At 36.5% G+C, this 18,886-nt stretch overlaps 2 protein-coding genes across 2 annotated transcripts; both read right to left on the reverse strand.

The window, feature by feature from the left end:
• Positions 1–6,809: 6,809 nt before the first annotated feature.
• Positions 6,810–11,080, reverse strand: LOC149019203 (receptor-like cytosolic serine/threonine-protein kinase RBK2). The gene is made up of 9 exons (XM_089153244.1): positions 10,530–11,080; positions 9,881–9,993; positions 9,392–9,765; positions 9,036–9,285; positions 8,787–8,941; positions 8,378–8,457; positions 8,155–8,290; positions 7,902–8,051; positions 6,810–7,426 (listed from the first exon to the last, which is right to left on the reverse strand). The coding sequence occupies exons 1-9, from the start codon at positions 10,568–10,570 to the stop codon at positions 7,256–7,258; spliced, it is 1,470 nt and encodes a 489-aa protein (XP_089009370.1). The 5' UTR covers positions 10,571–11,080; the 3' UTR covers positions 6,810–7,255.
• A 1,782-nt stretch (positions 11,081–12,862) lies between these two features.
• Positions 12,863–18,575, reverse strand: LOC149019204 (uncharacterized protein At4g15545-like). The gene is made up of 9 exons (XM_089153245.1): positions 18,032–18,575; positions 17,855–17,923; positions 17,143–17,199; positions 16,851–16,923; positions 16,241–16,336; positions 15,789–16,049; positions 14,087–14,129; positions 13,231–13,309; positions 12,863–13,104 (listed from the first exon to the last, which is right to left on the reverse strand). Exons 1-9 carry the CDS (start codon positions 18,335–18,337, stop codon positions 13,012–13,014), a joined length of 1,077 nt encoding a protein of 358 aa, XP_089009371.1. The 5' UTR covers positions 18,338–18,575; the 3' UTR covers positions 12,863–13,011.
• Positions 18,576–18,886: the final 311 nt, after the last annotated feature.

Here is an 18,886-nt window from a genome sequence, read left to right on the forward strand (position 1 = left end):
AGAAGATTTTCAATTTTCAACTTTGAATTACATTTGATATTTCCTAATATTTTAGTTTCTATTTTAAGTTTTATTTAATCACATATTTCCTTTATTCGGCAAATTCTTTTTAGAGAATAAAAATCAATTCTTTTCTTTATTCGGTAGTTTCTTCTTAGAAAAGAAAAATTAATTTAAATATAATTTTTCTCCATAGTTAGTTAATGATAGTATTATAACTTGCAAAAGAGTAAATAAGTAAAGAGATAATTGTAGGGTTATTTTTGGATTTTTGAAAAAATATATAGATGCCACATCATCAGTAAACTAACTGAGTTTAACGGAAGGGGGCATTAGTAATTTTAAACAAAATTAAAGGTTGGATTAGCAATTTTAAAAAGTAGAGGGGATAAAATAGTAATAAAATCAGAATACAAGGGGGCAATAGTAATTATCCATATTATATTTTAATGTGAAGTCTACATTAAAAATTTGGTAAATATCACTTACCTCCCCTCTTAACTGGACAAATAACACTTACACCCCCTCTTAGTTGGACAATATCATTTACCTCCCCTCTTACCTAGCAAATATATCAAACACCTCCCCTCAGTTAAATTTTTCGATTAAATTTACTTTTCGTTAGTATTTTCTAAAACCCCAAACTACCCTTGCTAAATATTTTTTATTTTAAACCCTAAATTCCGTATCCCTTGCGGTTAAAATACTAATTACCCTTAATTAAAATAATTGTTAAAAACCAAAACCCATGTTAAAATTCAAATTATCTTTAATAATTAAAGCCCAACATACCCTTTTTAAAAATAAAATAAAATTATCAAACAATTAAAAACCCAATAGTGTCGTGTTTAATTTTATCAACATACCCTTTTTATTGCCTTTCTAATTTTACTTAATAGTGTCGTGTTTTTTATTGTTTGATAATTTTTTTAAAAAGGGTATGTTGGGTTTTTAATAATTAAAGATAATTTAGGTTTTAACTATGGTGTTTTGGTTTTATTTATTATTTTATTGAGGGTAATTTAGTAGTTTACGTGGGTGATTATGATAATTTAGAGTTTAAAATAAAAAAATTTTTTAGTCAGGGTAGTTTGGGGTTTTAGAAAAATACTTACGGTAAGTTAAATTTAACCGAAATTTACGGGGGGTTGTTTGATATATTTGCTAGGTAGAGGGGGGGTGTGTTTTTCACTGGGGGGTGTGTGCTTTTGTCCGGTTAGGGGAGGTGTGATTTTACCCTTTTAGGTAAATTAATAGAAAATTCGTGAGTGTGAGTGGAGAGAAAGGAATAATTTGAGAATGAGAGTGAATATATGATGTGGAGAAGATTTAGGAAAATTCCAAAGTTTGCTAACTACTTCAATATTTTGTGAGACGTGTGAGAGAAAAAAAGAAAAAAAGAGAAAAAATAGGAATAAAAGAGGAGATTCATGAGAGAATAAATAGAAATGAAAATAGTAGAGAAAATATAAAGAGAAATTCATGGATCGTGAGTTAGTTTTTTATTAGAATTTAACATTTTATTCCTTAAAACTAGGGATTTAATGATAACCATTAGATAAAGATTATGAATGACATTTATACCCATCATCTTTAACTTAAATTTTTATTTTTAATTTTTGGAGGGGGCCAAATAGTGGTATTTCACATTTAAAGATAGAGAAATAAAATAAAATAAAAAGGTGATACGGAGAGATTATGATCAGACCGGGTTCATACCTGGTCCGACCCTCGACCCCGGTCGAGACGGAGAGAACCGACTCGCTCCCGAGCGAACCGGATCCAGAAGATGGCTTGCTGAAGAAGAAAGCTTATTCGGCTACACGTGTGCCCTAATCCTACTTATGGATTAGGGTAATTACCCTAATGATGGCAGACTCGAATTGATGGCTGCGGATAATCATTACCGAAGGGATAACCATCACATAACCTAAAGGTTATCTCAGGAGTCCTCTACTAGTCCAAACTAGTAGAAGTCCATTGCTCAACGGATCTAACTGTTAAGATCCAACGACTACCCGAAGAAGACTCAAGTGCATCCAAACGAAGGAGATTCGAAGGTACACTCTATATAAACCTCACTACCATACAAGGTGAGGAGATCGAAAAGAATACTACCTGAGACTCAGGTTCAGATACATACTGATAGACCAAAACTATCGTGATCAGCTATCTAGATCACCTTTCCCGGTTCTTCATTCCTTAGCTCTATGCTTCTAGCGAGCTCGTTTGTGATTAAGTTCATCAACGACTTAGCCTTCGGGAGGTGGACTCCCGACCCCAGCGGTCGGCCCACATCTGACGCTTTCGTTTTGCTAGGTCATCACGAGGATATTTAAGGGCTGAGCAGATTTTGGACGCATCAAAAGGATATTTACAATTTCCAAAAATCGGGGGGGGGGGGCATGGCCCTCTCCGGTCCCAACGTGGCTCCGCCACTGGCTGTGGCCTAGGGTTTTGTCTAGAGGCTCTGTGAACAAATCCAGTTGGTGACTCTGAGTCCGAGTATGGTCGGCCGGTTTGAGACACGGGAAGCTCCCATGATTGCAGCTTGCTGCTGGTTGTTGATGGTTGAAGGAGTAGAGCAAACGCTAGAGGGGTGTCAACTTTTTCAACTGTCGGCGATATATCCCCGATTTTCTGGCAATATGTTGCCGACATATTGTAAAGTCAATATCGCCGGGGTCTGGGTGGTCGGCGCCCTCTGGTGATACCTATCGCCTACGATTGTGAGGGGGTTCTATGGTTTTAGTATGTACGTCTGAGAACTATTAAATAAAAGAACAAATTGCACTGGCAGCACCCCAAAATGGAGGTCTTAAAGCATTGACACCTTATTTTATGTTTAAAAAGCACAGAAACTCCAAAATTGGATTTTGATTAGATATATTTGTTCAATTTGTCATCAAAATCTTCTAGACATTGTTTATTATAGGGATAATTTTTTAAAATAAACTATGATTTAACTGTTTTCATTGATAAATTTGACAAATATATTTAATAAAAATCCATTTTGGGGTTTCTCTGCTTTTTAAACATAAAGTGGGGTGCTAGTGCTTTAATGCCTCCATTTTGGGGTGCCAATGCAATTTGTTCTAAATAAAAAGTAATTTTCATTTAAATCCCTGAGGTTTGATCCAAAGTTATTTTTTATAGAACTTTTTGTCCCACCTTTTTATTTTTTTACAACAATTTACCCGCAACTTCTTAAGTTATCCTATAATATTAATGCCATTGCCTGAATTTTTCAATTTATCAGACAAACTCTTTAATATTAACTCTATTATTCTCAATCAGTTTTTACTTATCCATTTTCAATATTACCCCGGCATTCTAAGTTTAAAAACACCATCTATGACACCTATCTCCTAAAATTTGTGAGGACTTATGAGTGAGGAAGAAGTCATTGACAGTAAAGGGAGATAAAAAAAGGAGTCAGAGCATGAGTTTAGTTAATGTTAGTATTGTCCTTTTGAAATATTTAACTTGATTACATCAACATTTCACTATAATTTCTTAAAGGTGAGGAGGCCTTTGATATTTTACCTTATTGTGAGTCTGTTTGAAAATTTGAATAATTCACAGGGTGACATTAATTTTAGGGAATAACTCAAGGGATGGTATTAAAAAATTCCTTATATTTTCATAAAAAATAATGATATTCTAGCAATATTTTTTTGTGGTATCCAAAAAATGACTTATTAAGACAATCTATTCTTTTTATGACCAAAATACTTTGTACTCTTCAGCACTTACAACTACGGGTCCAGTGTATTTGATATCAGTGTCCCTATCAATCCTGTAGGGACATGGATTGGGACTTCAGATGATTAGTTTAACATGAGTGATTCCTCCACACTTGCAGCATAGGGAGCTTCGTAGTTTGGTAAAAACCTACCTTTGGCTTGTCTTGTTGGATAAAGTATCATAATGTCAAGTGCCTAACCTTCTTACGTTATAAAAAAAAAAAAAAAATAAAAAATAATAATAAAAAAAATAATAAAAAAAAACCTTCTTACGTAACTTATTATAAAAAACAAAAAAACCCATTTTTTCACGTGGTAAACGGGTTGTATCATGGAATACGGATCTTTTCCCTGTCGGAGGAGCACAGAGTGCTTCCCCATGGCTTACTTTTTTTAATTTTTTCCAAAAATTATTTTTCACCGTGGACCCCACTGATGTTTGTGGTCAGGAAGCGTCTTTGTGCTTCCCGTTGGGGTCGCTGATCCGGACTCTGTATCATGCATGGTTGGATAACTATTCAACAAAAATTGTTAGCGTAGCTATTGTCGGCGGTATATGTAATATTTTCATCTCTCAATTTTCATGTATAAAAGTGTGTACCCAAAACAAAAAATTTCAGTAGGGCCATAACATGAGTGTAATGCGAAGTAGAGATAAGCCTTTGACAGTCCAAACGAGATCTGAACAGTTAAAAAAGCCTATAAATAAAGAAAGGCGAGGGAAAAAGGTGAGACACTTAATTTTACACTATTCCCCTGCAATTTTCCCGCTTTCTAGTCGTTGGAACCTACGGTGTGTAGGAACTTAATTTGGTTCTCTCTCATTCAACACTCAAGTGATTTGATCGTTGGAGATGGATTGTCGATCAAGCAAATCGACTCTGTTACTAACATTCTTCTTTAATTTATTTGCAAGTTGGTGAAGATCTAACTAGTTCGAATCAGAAAAAATCCAGTTTGGTGTGATTTGCTAACTCGAAAAATTCGACACAAACAAAAGTCATTTAATATAAAGCCGTTTATACCATTTCTATATTGTTTGTATACTATAGTTCTATCATGCTCTCTGATATTACATACAAATTACTTTTATACCACTATCACATTGTACCATGGTGGTACACTATCGATTATGTAAATGTAGATACAAAATGGTAAAAATCGGTTTTGGTTTTAGGTTAAACATTTTCTGTATTGTATTACCAGAACTGAGAGGGCTAATATGTAATTATGCTCCCTCTCACGTTTGCTTTGGACCGTGGTTTTCTCCTTGGCTTGACTCCACTTGAACCTAAAGGTGTCAATTGCGTATCGAAACCGTTTAACTCATTGACCGAACCGCACCATCTAAAACCGCACCGTACCATACCGTTCAAAATTCTATATGGTACGTACCGAAACCGAATTTCTTCGATACGGTTCCGGTTTTAGGTACTCATACCGTCGGTACGTACCGAAACCGAATCGAATTGGTACCATACCAAATTATGAGATATAAATTGTAATTTTACAATTAAAACACTTAACATTTTCCCTATCCCTAATTCCCTATTTCAAAATTTTGTTTAATCATTCACTTATCTTCTTAGATTTATTTGTTTTGTCTTTATTAATTAGATTTATTTGCTTTATCTATGTTAATTTAAAATTATATCGATTGGTTGATCACAATTTCATTATGATCTTAATGAAATATTAACAAAAGTGGCATAAGTTCATTTGTACCAAAATTGTACAGCACTAGATACCATGTTTAAACCATTTTTCTGTACCGATTTAATACAAAAACGTACCGAACCGTTTTTGTAAATACCGAAACCGTACTGTACCGTTTAAATTCGGTACCATATGGTTCTAGTTTTCGGTATTCAAAGTTGGTACCACACTGAAACCGTACCAAATTACCGAAATCGTACCTATTGACACCCTTACAGTTGAACCAGCGGGGCATATGTCCAGGGCATATAAATCCTTTGATTTGGTCCATTCATTTGGTTGAATGAATCATGGTTTAGGGGGGTTTTTTTTTTTTTTTTTTTTTTTTTGGGGGGGGTGGGTTGGGGGGGGGGCCCCCCCCCCCTTTTTTTTTTTTTTGGTCATTTTGTTATTCATTAAGTTCTTACAATCACTGGATCAAACACCATTAGTTGTTATTTTTTTTTTATTAAGAATAAAACCATGCATTAAAATTTAAATTTTTTTAATTAATGTCAAAATAAGAATATTTTAAGCTAAGACAAGGACCAAGATTGGGCTACTCTACCTTAGCCTCCTCCATACGCTTTGATGGCATATGCGAGGAGGAGATCAGGAGACTATATAAAATTGGGAAATGGGTTTTTATTGATAAGAGGAAAATGCAATGATAAACCTTTTCGCGAAGACTTTTGTGACCTCACCCCATTGGAACCTCTTTCCCAAGCAACCACAATAATGTAATTGTTATTATCAGTTGATGTGGCTTAAAAAAAGTTGTTCAATTTGCATAGAGAAGATACCTTAATTCTTTAGTTCAGGAAACCATTTTCTTGTTTTTCAAGAAAACAATCGTACTGATGGAGAATGATGGTTACCATTTGGGCCCAACTTGTCCCACTAGCTAAACCTTCGTATCAGACATCTCTCTATGGTTTTTTTTTTTTCTTTTTTTCAGGGTATGGTTTATAAAAAAAAAAAGTAAATAAATAAAAAAAATAATAAAATTAACTTAATTCGAGATCTCAAGGTGACATAGACAAAATGCCCATGCAAAATGAACTTAGACTAATTTTTGAGATTTTTTCGACAAATTCTAGTGAAATCTCAAAAATTTTGGGTGGCACAATATCAGACTTGACAACTTATAGTTGGATTGAGCAAGGCCAACATAGCAACTGAAATTGTAATTTGTAAAGATTGAGATTTGACTACTTTGGATGTTCTACTTATGTTTTATGTGTTGGTCGTGAACATTTCAAAGAAGTTTCAATACTTTTTCGATCATCAATTGAATTTTTTTATAATTTATGTTAATTTTATACTTCAACCATGTTTAAATTTATGAAAATACGGTATTCAATTTTCATTTGCATGCAGCCGACAGTGTGCAAATCAAGAAAACAAAATTTTGGTATGTTCTAAGTCAAATATAACCTTCGAAATGTGTTTCTTAATCTTAAAATAGACTCTCCACTAAAAAACAAGGTCAATATCAACCTTAAAGACCCACCAAAACCTAGCTGAAACATTGAAACACAACGAAATTTATGACCTTGTATGGAACCGCATACCAAAATCGTATCATACCGAACCATTTAAACAACAATTCATGATATAAAAACAGCTCCACTGTAAATTGGTATTCAAAAAATGATTTTCAAATCCATTGAGTGATTCATCTAGATAATCCTCTCCCTTGCAATTCTATATTTTATCAGGTTGCCCATCGACCTTGTTAAAGAGATTAGGAGAACCATTTCAATCCCTGATAGAGCTTCATATATCAAACTTCCAGAGGATGAACTATGCTTTCAGAACTCCAACGCAATCTCCATATGCCGATTAAGATCATTCAGATATCTTGTTCTGTTATATTCATCAGCATCCAGCAGCTCCTCTGAGTAGGTCCTTAGGTGGGATGGTGTTTGACATTTCTTTGGGCTTTCCAAAATCAATTCATCACCTCTTAGAAGTTGCACAACCTGAAGCCATAAGCACACAAATCAATCATCAGATTTGGGTGATAAACGGCATACGGCGTACCCAGTGCACAAGGCTCTCGCCACTGTGGATTCTAGGGAGGATCATAAAGTATGCAGCTTTATCTCTGCTTTGAAGGGAGTCTATTTTCCAGAGACTTGAACCCATGACTGAGGGATCACAACAGAATGACCTAACATACTACTAGCCCTATGAGAGTAAAAAGGAGAATAACAATGTCTAAAGATCATATCTTCTGATTCTAAATGATAAGATTAATAATACTAATACCGGAACTTAAAATATGCAGCTATCACAGATCAATGCATTCAATGCAGTTTTTAGCCTAACCATGGGAAAATGTTTGCAGATTGAACTCAACACACAGTAGGGTTAGCACATCAGAACCAAAAAAATGAATTTTGCAGACATGTTTCTTCGAAAGCAAGAATTGATAGACAGAATGGAAAAACATGCCTGACTCATTCTGGGTCGTAGAAGTGAAGAGTGTTGGGTGCACAAAGAAGCTGCCAAAATTGCATTACTCATCAGCAGAGGGTCGTAGTCATTAGCAAGATATGGATCTGCAAGCTCCATCATGTCTTTCCTATCGAGCAAAGGCTTTGCCTACAATTAAGTTGCAACACTTTGAAAATCTAAAGCCAGAAAAGAGGCAATTGATTGGCAACACATGATACAATATAATCAAGGGATGAAAAAGATAACATACCCACATAAGTAGACTTTGCTGTAAGTTATCCAAAGCTCGGCGCCCAGTAATGAGCTCCAATAGTAGCACTCCATAAGAAAAGACATCCGTCTTCTCATCTATTATGCCATGCATTAAGTACTCAGGAGCAAGATATCTATCATGGTTATAAATCAGGGGAAAAGTAAGAAAGGAAGTCCTTTTCAGAGCTCAGAAAAGTTGCATAAGTCCAACATTTACTGACCCAAATGTGCCTTCAAATTTTGATACAGCATGGTGAGTCCATTGTTCAGGTAACCACTTTGCCAGCCCAAAATCACAAATCTGGCTTGAAGATGACCAAGTTAGCAAATAAATCATTGGAGATCAATCATAGTCCAGAAGAGACCAAGTTGGACAATTGGAAATAATTGAATCTTCATTCAGATAAAAAGTGTATCAGTATCAACCTAATCTGTCTATAAAATAAGGAAACAACAAAGAACTGTTGTCATCAAATGCTATATTGAAAGGAGAAAAATTTGATACAAAATATAACAGAGAAGCAACAAGACCACCTTCCCTGGCATGGCAGAAATGAATTACAGGTGAAACCACAGATCTCCACAAAACTGAGGTTTCATGGTCCAATGTTTTCAAGTTATAAGTAATACCTGAGGTTCAAAATCTTGGGTAAGCAAAATATTAGCAGCTTTAATATCCCTATGGATGATTCTCTTTTGACAACCCTCATGAAGATACTGGAGACCCTCAGCTGTCCCTAAAGCAATCTTATACCTGATGTCCCAATTTAGTTTCTCCCCTGAACCTGCAAAAGACAAACAATATTACACAAGACAACCCCAAGTAGTATCAACTCACAAGAAATTAAGAGACAATAACAAAACCAATGATGCACAAACCATGAAGTAGAGATGCTAAGCTCCCATGTGTAGATAATTGTAGAACAATGTGCATTCCTCCTTCAACTCCATATCCTACCAATTTAGCAGTATTTTGATGGTTTACATGAACTATGATTCCAAGCTCAGACAAGAAAGCTGCTGTTCTCTCTTCTTGAGTTCCTCGAGTCAATCGCTTTACTGCTATAAGCTGCCCATCTTGCAAACACCCCTTATAAACTTCCGCATACCCACCTTTACCAATCAAATTCTCTGCTTAACCAAGACATGGGATCAATAAAAGAAAGAACAGACTTGGAAAACCAAAGTCTAAATATGCTAAATTATGATTCAGGGTACTAGAAAACTATACGAACCAGAGCTATAAAGTTGTTTGTTGCAATTTGAAGTTCTGAAAGGGTGAAGTTCCTCCAGGATGGTTTTAGATAGCAGAAATCGTATTCTTCAGGTTGATTGCTTGTTGGGCGCTGGTTTTCCCTAAAACTTCTACCTTTTCTAACAGAAGGAACACGAACTGAAGGGAAGGTATAAAAGCGCCTCAAGGTTCTAGCTTTCAATAAACGGCGTAATCCCTGCCAATGAGAAGTAGCCCTAGGTTGAATTTCAGAGCCAGATGTGCTAGCCTTTGAAGAACTTGTATCTGATTCTATGCTCCTTATGCAGTCTTCAAGGACTCCTCTTGGAGAAAACCATTCTTCTTTCTCCTCCTCAACAGTCATAGATGCTAGGTCTATCAAAACAGAATTCTAAAGTTAGCAGTGCAAAGAAAATAAAGGAGAGAGAAGGGGGTTGAGTAGGAACATTTAAAGTTGAGGGTTACAGAAATGAAAATGTCTTGAATCTACCTTTATCAGAGACAGAAACAGGAAGCCGAGAAACTGTTTTTCTATCTCCAGCCGGAAAAACCTTAATTTCTGGGGGGTTTCCGGCAACAGCATTGAAACAACTAATATGACCACTGCCATAACAATTTCAATTTAGATTGAGAACTCAAAGAGAGAATAAATCACATTACATGCTTTGAACAATAATGGGAAAATGTGGACTACAAAGCCAAAATATTGAGAAATTGCGAAAAGAAGACAGAACTAGAGAAGGTAGAGGATTTTTGTGTTATTTGTTTTAGAGTATAACCAACATACTTATCATCAGAAAAGTTGAAAGCTGAATGGCAGAGAAACCAGTGCCAGAAATTCACTTTTGACTATTTGCTAGAACACAAACGCTGAAGAGAAATCCAAAAAAGAAAAAAACCAGATTCGAGAAACCCTGAAAATCTAATCTGCTGGAGCATGAACACACAAAATCATCTCAAACCACAAAACATAGAAAACCCATTAGAGAGACACTCATCATAAGGAAACTAAATAATAGCCAGATTGATAACAAAACAAAATTTATCAAAAACCCACTATTTCGTTTGTTAAGAAACACAAAATCCGCCTAGCCCAGAACCTGAAACTCAAGGAAGAAGAAGAAGCAGGCAAAAGTTACCATGGAGGAGAAGCAAAAGATTCTCCAACGACATCGTTCATGATGCGAGAAGAAGAACCACAGAATGTCGATAAGCCCAGAAAACAGATAATGCAGTAAGAGTTGGAACGACCAATTGTTATGGTTCTATTTTTGAAAGGAGTTGAAACTACCGAGGAATCCGTTTGTTTCAAGATATTCCACTGCTCCAGAAGCGTTCATTTCTATCCTATCCTTTCAATTTGCAGTTTTGGACGAAAGCAACATCTATTAATAACAATTTTGAGTCATAATCTTCAACGACTCGATAGTGAAAAGCTTGGCAAAGTATACTTCATTCTGTTGGTATTGCCGCCATGGATTCAGTACAAACACGTGCTAAAATCTCAGATTACAGTCTTCAAAACAACCCAAATTGCTTAAAGCCCCAAATTAATCTCACCAAATGAAGTCCATCTGATCAAGAAAGTTGATTAACTCTTCATGGGAATCCAATGCTTCAATCTGGATATGGAGTTAAGATCTCTTAATATTGGCTGACACAGGCATTAATATGGAGTCCTTGCCCAGTTTTAAAGATCAAAGCTACAGAGCTCTGCTGGTCATTAATGGTTCATACCTCGTGAAGTCATCATAATTAATTAGTCTTTTCTAATGCTCCAACCCACTAAAGTATTCTAGAAGATCTATGCTTTTTTGTTACTACTAGTCCACTGCAAGTGGAATTAGCACCATATCTTCAACGATGATTCTTTCTTCTTAGACGGGCAATCTCAATTTATCATCAGAGCATATCCTGCCACTGGCTCCGGGAAGAATTGAGTTCGAAACCAGTACCAAAATTTCACTCATTCATGTGGCTGAGCTAACTCAATCCTCTCTCCTTCCCTGTCCTTTCCTTTTTACTAGTTATAAATACTGTAACAATGGTGGTACAAGTGGGTTTATTGAAGATATTTAAGTTCATAAAGCTCTGTAATAAATGTAAATGGCCTCTTATCGTTTCAAGTTTAAGTAGTCTCTGAAATTAGTTTCCCTACCCTGAGGTCGGTAGAATCTTCATTAATCTTCTGAGTAAAGTTTTGGGTTTGTGAAGGAGGGGAAGGTCCACCTGTCATCAGTAGAAATGATGCAAGAACTCTGTAATTGGTTAGTTGTTGATCTCAGCAATTGGACATGATGTTGCTGCATATCCAAGTGAAGAAATAATAAGCATAAAGATATAGCATCATGAAGGGGTAGCTTACAGAAAACTTCCTTCTCTTCTGTTTTCTGAAGAAACCTGTGAGTATTTCAAGGGATCCAGTGATACAGAGCACATGGCTGATTTGCTTAGAATCAATGCAGAACCAAAAGCTTATCTTCAAGGTGTAAAAAGGGAGAGATCAAATACTTGATCAAAGGGAAATCCGATACTATATAAACCTTTCAAATTCTCTCTTCTGATGAGTGATGACATCTTCTTCCTTATAATGTTAGTCTTGATCTCGAATCATGAAATATTCACTTTAGCACATTACTTGACATGCGAGATGCCCATATATGTGGGTCTCAAGTATATCAACCATGATGGCCCTAGGACTATCATTTTTTTTTTTTTTTTGGTTTGCCAACCCCGGTTTATAAACCGTTGGTTCGACCCGCGTCACACACCTGGCTGTGGTAGGTGAGTCTCCCAGCGGGCATTTTTAAGGATTCGATACCAGAACCTTGCTTAAGCGAACCAAGCTGCTTACCACTTGGACCAACCCCCGTTGGTTAGGACTATCATTTTTACTAATGGATTTTAAAATTAAAGATTAATCATTTCAGGTAGTTAAATAAAGACAAACTGTATTGTATCATTACAAATACATACAGTATGGTTTTGCTTTCAAAAGCCAGCTTTTAATTTGGTAGTGTACAGTCTTGGTTTCAATCCTAGAAACCATCAATATCATACCTTACATTTTACCATACTAAATTTATATTAACGAAAAGGGTAATTTTCTTTTGGACTCCTTGAGGTGACCTAAATCATTTTTAATCTTAAAAAAATGACACTTTGTTTTTGCCTCTTATGCTGTAATTTGCTTGTTATAAATCCCCTGTAACTCGTACCAACACAGGCAGCTCATGTTGGGTTTTTGTGTTTGAGTTTAGCCAATCTGAGTTAATTGGTAGATCAAAATTTCATTTTTCAAATTAAGATGTCTTCTCAAATACCACAAATTTTTACCAAGTTGTACAAAGAGACTTGGAGGTAACAATTCTCTTATAAGCTCATCATTTGGTTCAATTTGTAGGAATATCTCAGGTTAAGCTATCCCTTTTGTAGAATCAACAGTGCAGGTTAGAGTTTGACATTCCTGCTATGCCTTCAAAATTGATAAATAAATAAATAAATAACATCAAATACTAATGGGAGATCATACATAGAATTGCATGGCGACCTCAGATCATTACCTTATTTACATAGAGAAGTGAAAAAATGGAGTATTAGATTGATTACAACGTTCAAATTTCACTGAACATTGCGGGTGATCAATCCCTCAAATATGGTGTAAAGGTCCTTGTTATCTGGACCAAATATTTCATCTGCTTTCCTCAGAGTTTCCTGGAGAGAGAAAGAAAATGTCAACTGGGCTAAGATTTAGTTTTTTTGGGGCCCAAACTGGGCTAAGATGGATTCCTTTGAGAAATAGCAGAAGCAAAAGAAGAAGAAGAACTACAGAAAACCTACCTCTCGCGTTTTCTTGTGGGAATTTAACTCCTTTATATTAGCTAGAAAAGCTCCAAACTGCTCATAAGAGAGACGTGTCCTGATGAAAAAAAAAAAAAAAAAAAAAAAACAGAGGTTACATTAAGGAACAATTTTTTTTTCCCGACAGTTCTCCTAAAGGTAGAAAATGGCCCTCACAACTGAAATTTTTTTTAAAACTTTATCTGCAGACATCTGTTATATACCAAGTTCCAATATATGTATGTATGTATATATATATATATACCCCATATAAACCCCCTGCCCAACAATATTTGTGTGTGGTATAGGCAATCAGATCCCCAGGAGAATATTTCCTGGGATCTGCCCCTGGCTCTTGTTCTTCCTGCCATTGAGAGATCATCAGCTAGTTTGATGCATATCCATAAAGAACCAAACTCAGGTGCAAATATCCTCTCATGTTTCATATCTATATGAATGTCTTTATTCATGAGTGCACATGAAATGGAACTAACCTCGCGTGTTTCAGGTTTAACCAACTTTTAGCATGCATAACCAGAAAGAGAAGTAATGTAACTATTTACTCACTAATTAGTTTTAATCGTTTACCCGAAAATATAGTTTACTTCTAATCAAGCAAGTGTTTCAGTGAATATTTATTGTGGAAATGGTTTCTGTGGGCGGATTCTGGACGCGGGGGACAAAATGACCACTCAACCCTCTTGAGACGACCAACTTCATTGATGCTTCCTTGAGCTACCATTACCACCCACCCCTCCCCATATGCATGTGCATAGAGGACATGCTCCCCCATGAGAAAGTGTTCCCCATCTTTTATATAGAATTTAGTTTCAAGACAAGCAAACTTTGTACATACCTGACTTGGCGGAAGAACTCTTTCCCATCAACACGGCTTCGTCCTGAAATACATTAGAAAGAGAGATTGGTGTAAATAGTATAGTACTACACTAAACCATCCAATTAGGTTAAATACCAATACAATTTGGCTAAAACTTATGCAACTGCTTATCCCCTTGGAGGAAGGGGTCAACAATTAAGTACTCTAAAAGTCACAGTAAAGAAGGGAAGTGGGATGTCTGCTTGAATGTGTTACATACACAAGCCAGTAGGAACCAAATTTTAGAGATGACAATTTCGGAAACAAAATATGAAAGATAATAGAAGTAACAACTAATGCATACATGTTTAACAAAAATGGTATCTTATGATGACCGTGCAAGATTCTTCAGAGTAGCTCCAAAAGCAACCTGTTATTACATGCCCATGTGCATCTCTTCATTCCATGAGCATCTATGCTTTAAGATTCATAGAAGTGTCTACTGATGATCATACTGCTGATTGGTCATGAGTTCCTTCTCAATACGCATGGGATATGAAGGAGATGACCGAATCAGTATTTTGGGAACATGTGAAGGTCATGCAAGCAGTTCAGGAAAAAGAAGCCCAGGGGAAGGGTTCAAGCAAAGACCAAAAAGCAGTTTTCAATAATGAGGACATTAAATTTATATATTTGGTTTTCTCTATGAAGTGCTCTCAGGGATTTCTTTTCACTTTTTTTGGTGCAAGTCTGGAGCCTTCAGCACCAAAGTCAAATGATATACATGTGACAGCAACCTCCCAAAACTGATGATTCATTTTGGACCTTGCAGGCTGGATTCGCCTGATGTTTCCCTTTCTATTTGTATTTAATTTCATATTGAAAAGAAATAAACTGTCCCATAAGCTATACATGATCCCAACAGCTAGAGTAAAATGAGGTTCACTACATTGCTCAGTGAAAATGCAATGACATTCAATATGTGGGAGATTCCAGGTGGATGATGGAACGATAATGATGGAATAAAAGCATATAACAAGTTTCTTTCTTGACTAATAGAAGATTTTATTAGAAAGACAGAATGGTGGATAAAACCAAATTATATAGCCACTTCACAGTTAATGTCCAGTCCCTAAGATCCAAGTTCAAACACTTCGACTTTGGTGATTTCTCCCAAGGATTTGCCATTTTAACTAGCCATTATACCAGCTATTCAAGAGCAACTCACCATCCATCTCCCATTTATTAAAGGAAGGAACAAGGGTTTGAACATTCACTTGGGAAGATATGCCAATCAACATTCTCTTGGGTAGGTTATCCTATAAATTCGGAGCTAACCGTCAACACATAAATCAAGTCGACTGGCTTTCCTTTTCTGGCAGTTAATTGCTAAGCAATTCCAATATCTATCTGTAAACCAATAGCTGACAGACAAATAGACTTGACAAACATTCATTTTTTATTTTAAAGGAAACATTATTGAGTGAAAATTAGCAATGAGAGGTTATGTAGGTTCCTACAGAAGCTATAGTGCTTAAATCTTGATTAGGTAAACACTAGGTGGTATTTCCCATTTCAGGCAGGACTCAAATAGCGTCTGTGCTGGATGCACTGGATGCAACATATTCGTGTCTTCTGTACTATTTAAATATTGTAAATTAGGACTACTGCATTGACATCTAGACCATTTGGACTGCAGATAGTACTCAATAATCAATCAAACAAAGTTATCAGAGCTAACCAGTTTGAGATACTATGCCAGAAGAGCTTGTCATTGAACTGTGATGGCTTTGTGGCAGAGAAGAAAATATTGCAGACCTATCATCCAACATGCCTCGGGTCGTTGAAAGAGAAATTGAATGCCTCCTTGGAGACGGCGGTTTAGATATTCTCCTTGGAGATACTGATGCAGAGAGACTTGGAGGGGAACCTGGAGGAGTAAGCCTTGGCGTGCTAGTTTGGGATGCTAATAGTGGGCTTTGAGATAAATGAGGTCTTGAAGCTGTCAAAATAATTGAAGTAAGAAGGTAACATGATGCACCAGATTAACGAAATTGAAATTGACAACATCCATGAAAACCAGACATGGATCAAAATAAACCATTGACAGAAACAAAATATGCCAAGATACTGTTAGAAGCATAAAACTCCTTCTCATCTAGTAAGAGAACATAAATATAAAAGGCCATATACCATCAGTCTCACTATCCTCTGTGTATGAATTTCCTGCTTCCAAGACAGTACTCTGCCCTGAAGACGATTTTGGTGATGCTACTGAAGATTCCTCTTCTGAACAAAAATCAGAGAAAACTGCTTAAATAATCTGGTGGAATGGACTTCAAATCATGCACAGATTGAAGGGGGAAAATTATGGCTTTCAAAAATCCACACTTAGATGCTTCGAGCTACATTATTTTGAACAGCCAAGATGCCATCACAGTACTGCTGTCATAAGATAATTAAGAAGGTTTGAGTAAAAACTGAGGCTTAAATACATATGACAAAGTTGTATGTCTTGATCACACGAGGGGAAGAGGAGATTCATGATTTGACAGATCTTGATGGGAAAGTCTCCAGAGAAAAAGTCACAACTCATAACATTCAGGAATCTATTGCATTCTCTTTGAAGCTTAAGATGTATTCTTAAATAGCCAACATATATCAGCCGCATAGAGATTCATTTCATTTGAATTCCAAGAGATATTTGAGGTGTCAAGACCTCAAAGACTATGAAAAGACAGCATAATCACTACCATTATGAAACAATATGCAGCAAAGAAGTCAAGATAAGCAGCTAGAGGACCTCCAATCAGTGATGCAGCAGATGAACTCTCCTGTTGAGGTATTCTCTTTGTAATCGCCCGGGAGCCTCCTGCCTACAGTAGAAAAGGAATGAATCAATGGGCATTCATCAGCACCTGCATATGTACTCAAGCATTTTTTGTGGAAACATAGCCCATCTAAGCATTGACAGCCCTTTAAATGAAACTAGGAAGCCCCAGATCCACTTTGACATTCATTTAGATGAAACTTAAACCTATGGGGGACAGGAGGAATTTGCATATTCATGAGAGACCACAGAGAAGAATTCTTACAGAATTGTCTTCCTCCTGTTGAAGTGACTGCATAAGAGTTTTCCTGAAGTTTTCCAGCTGCATTGATTACAGAAGATTAGGACAAACTCCATAAAGGGAACACAGTATTTATTCTATTGGGCGAAGGGGCAGGGGGGGTTGTTAACAAACTTCACACGGCCAATCATCTCTCATGAAATAAATTTAACCTCCTTACTCTTATTTTACTAAGTTAATAATGCCAATAGCTCTTCCAAGACATGTTTGCATAAAAAATGTGTGTTAGCAGCGTGGTCACTCCTTTTTACCATTACTCACCATAGCAATGGCAATAAGATCTTAGAGCGCTGTTATATAGTCTTGGAGTAAATAATAAACTTTGGTTTGTGTGAATAATAAAGCATAATCTCATTAAACTATACATGAATTTTATACCGGTGATATTTTATTTTCATTTTTGGGATGGGCTGGTGGGTATCATTTTATCACATCATCATAAGGGTTTATACCATTCCGTCTCAGAGTATGAATGAAGACTAGTAAGAAATGATATCACAGTGGAACACTCACCAACTACCCTCTTCCCAATTAGGAGAATATTTGACTTTAAAGCTAAAATTTCATTCACTACAAGTATACAGAACCTAACAAGTAATGAAGCCTAAATCGTATCGTTCTGAGTCAGAAAGAGGCCGCAATGTGATAAAGAAAGGAAAGATGAAATTGTTGTTACTCTGGAAACATCTCGGTTAAGCTTGTTGATGGTGCTGGACAATGAAGCATTCTCCTTCGAAAGGTTCTCCTGAAAAAGAATAACGTAAAATCACCAAGAAATCGTCCAACCCAAAGTCCCAAATACGAAATTACCCAGAAGATCCGAATACCCAACAACAGAACCCCAATGAAATACCTTTTCTTGGTCAGCCAGAGAAAGCCGATTGGCGGAGTCGGCAAAAGAAGCATCAAGAGAGTGCAGCTGAGACTGAAGCTCGGAAATCAAGCCATCCTTCTCGTTGAGTTTGGAACGGAGACGAGAGCATTCGAATTCAAGATTGGAGACACGAGAAGAGAGTGCAATTGAGGTGATCTTACGGGCCACATCAAGCTGCTCGAATGGATCAGAAGGAAGCACCGAGAGGATGTCGTCGGTGATACCAAAGTCATATGATTGTGTTGGCGTGGAATCCGCTTCTTCCGATGTCTCCTTTGGGAGCATTACTAAACCGACTATAAAATTATCCACAGCAAAGCTACCTTGGTTTCTGGTGTTTTCCTTTAAACCCTTGCAGCTTTCAGAGAAAGTGGGTGATGAAGAAGAAGAAGATTGCTGTTAATGTTAGCAATGAACCCATTATACAGTCTCTGCTGGATCGATTGGATTGGTTGTCGCGTGTCTGTCTCTCTACACCTGGAGAGCGGATGGAAGACGATTTTCTTCGTGTGGTGGACTTTTGTTTCCCATGCCTTCCAAATTATCTTCACTCATTTTTCATCGTTTTAGTGAATCGTATCGGAACGGTTATCGATCAAAACCGATAAGAATGTATGTCCGGTTTCGTACGGTAAAGGGACTGTAGAGATGGGCCTTCTTGACGTGGGCGCTTTATGGGTCACTACTATTATAATGGGCTTTAAGAGTACATTATCCAGCATATATGGATATCACAAGCCCATTAGCATAAGTGGGTCTAAGGTAAGTAATTTTTTTTGGGGACCGATTAATGCACGACAAAAGAATGAATTTACAAGGGCAACAATGTCATTT

Source organism: Hakea prostrata, chromosome 4, assembly GCF_041222555.1.
Source record: "Hakea prostrata isolate BN-2017 chromosome 4, UWA_Hpros_2, whole genome shotgun sequence".
Lineage (NCBI taxonomy): Eukaryota > Viridiplantae > Streptophyta > Magnoliopsida > Proteales > Proteaceae > Hakea > Hakea prostrata.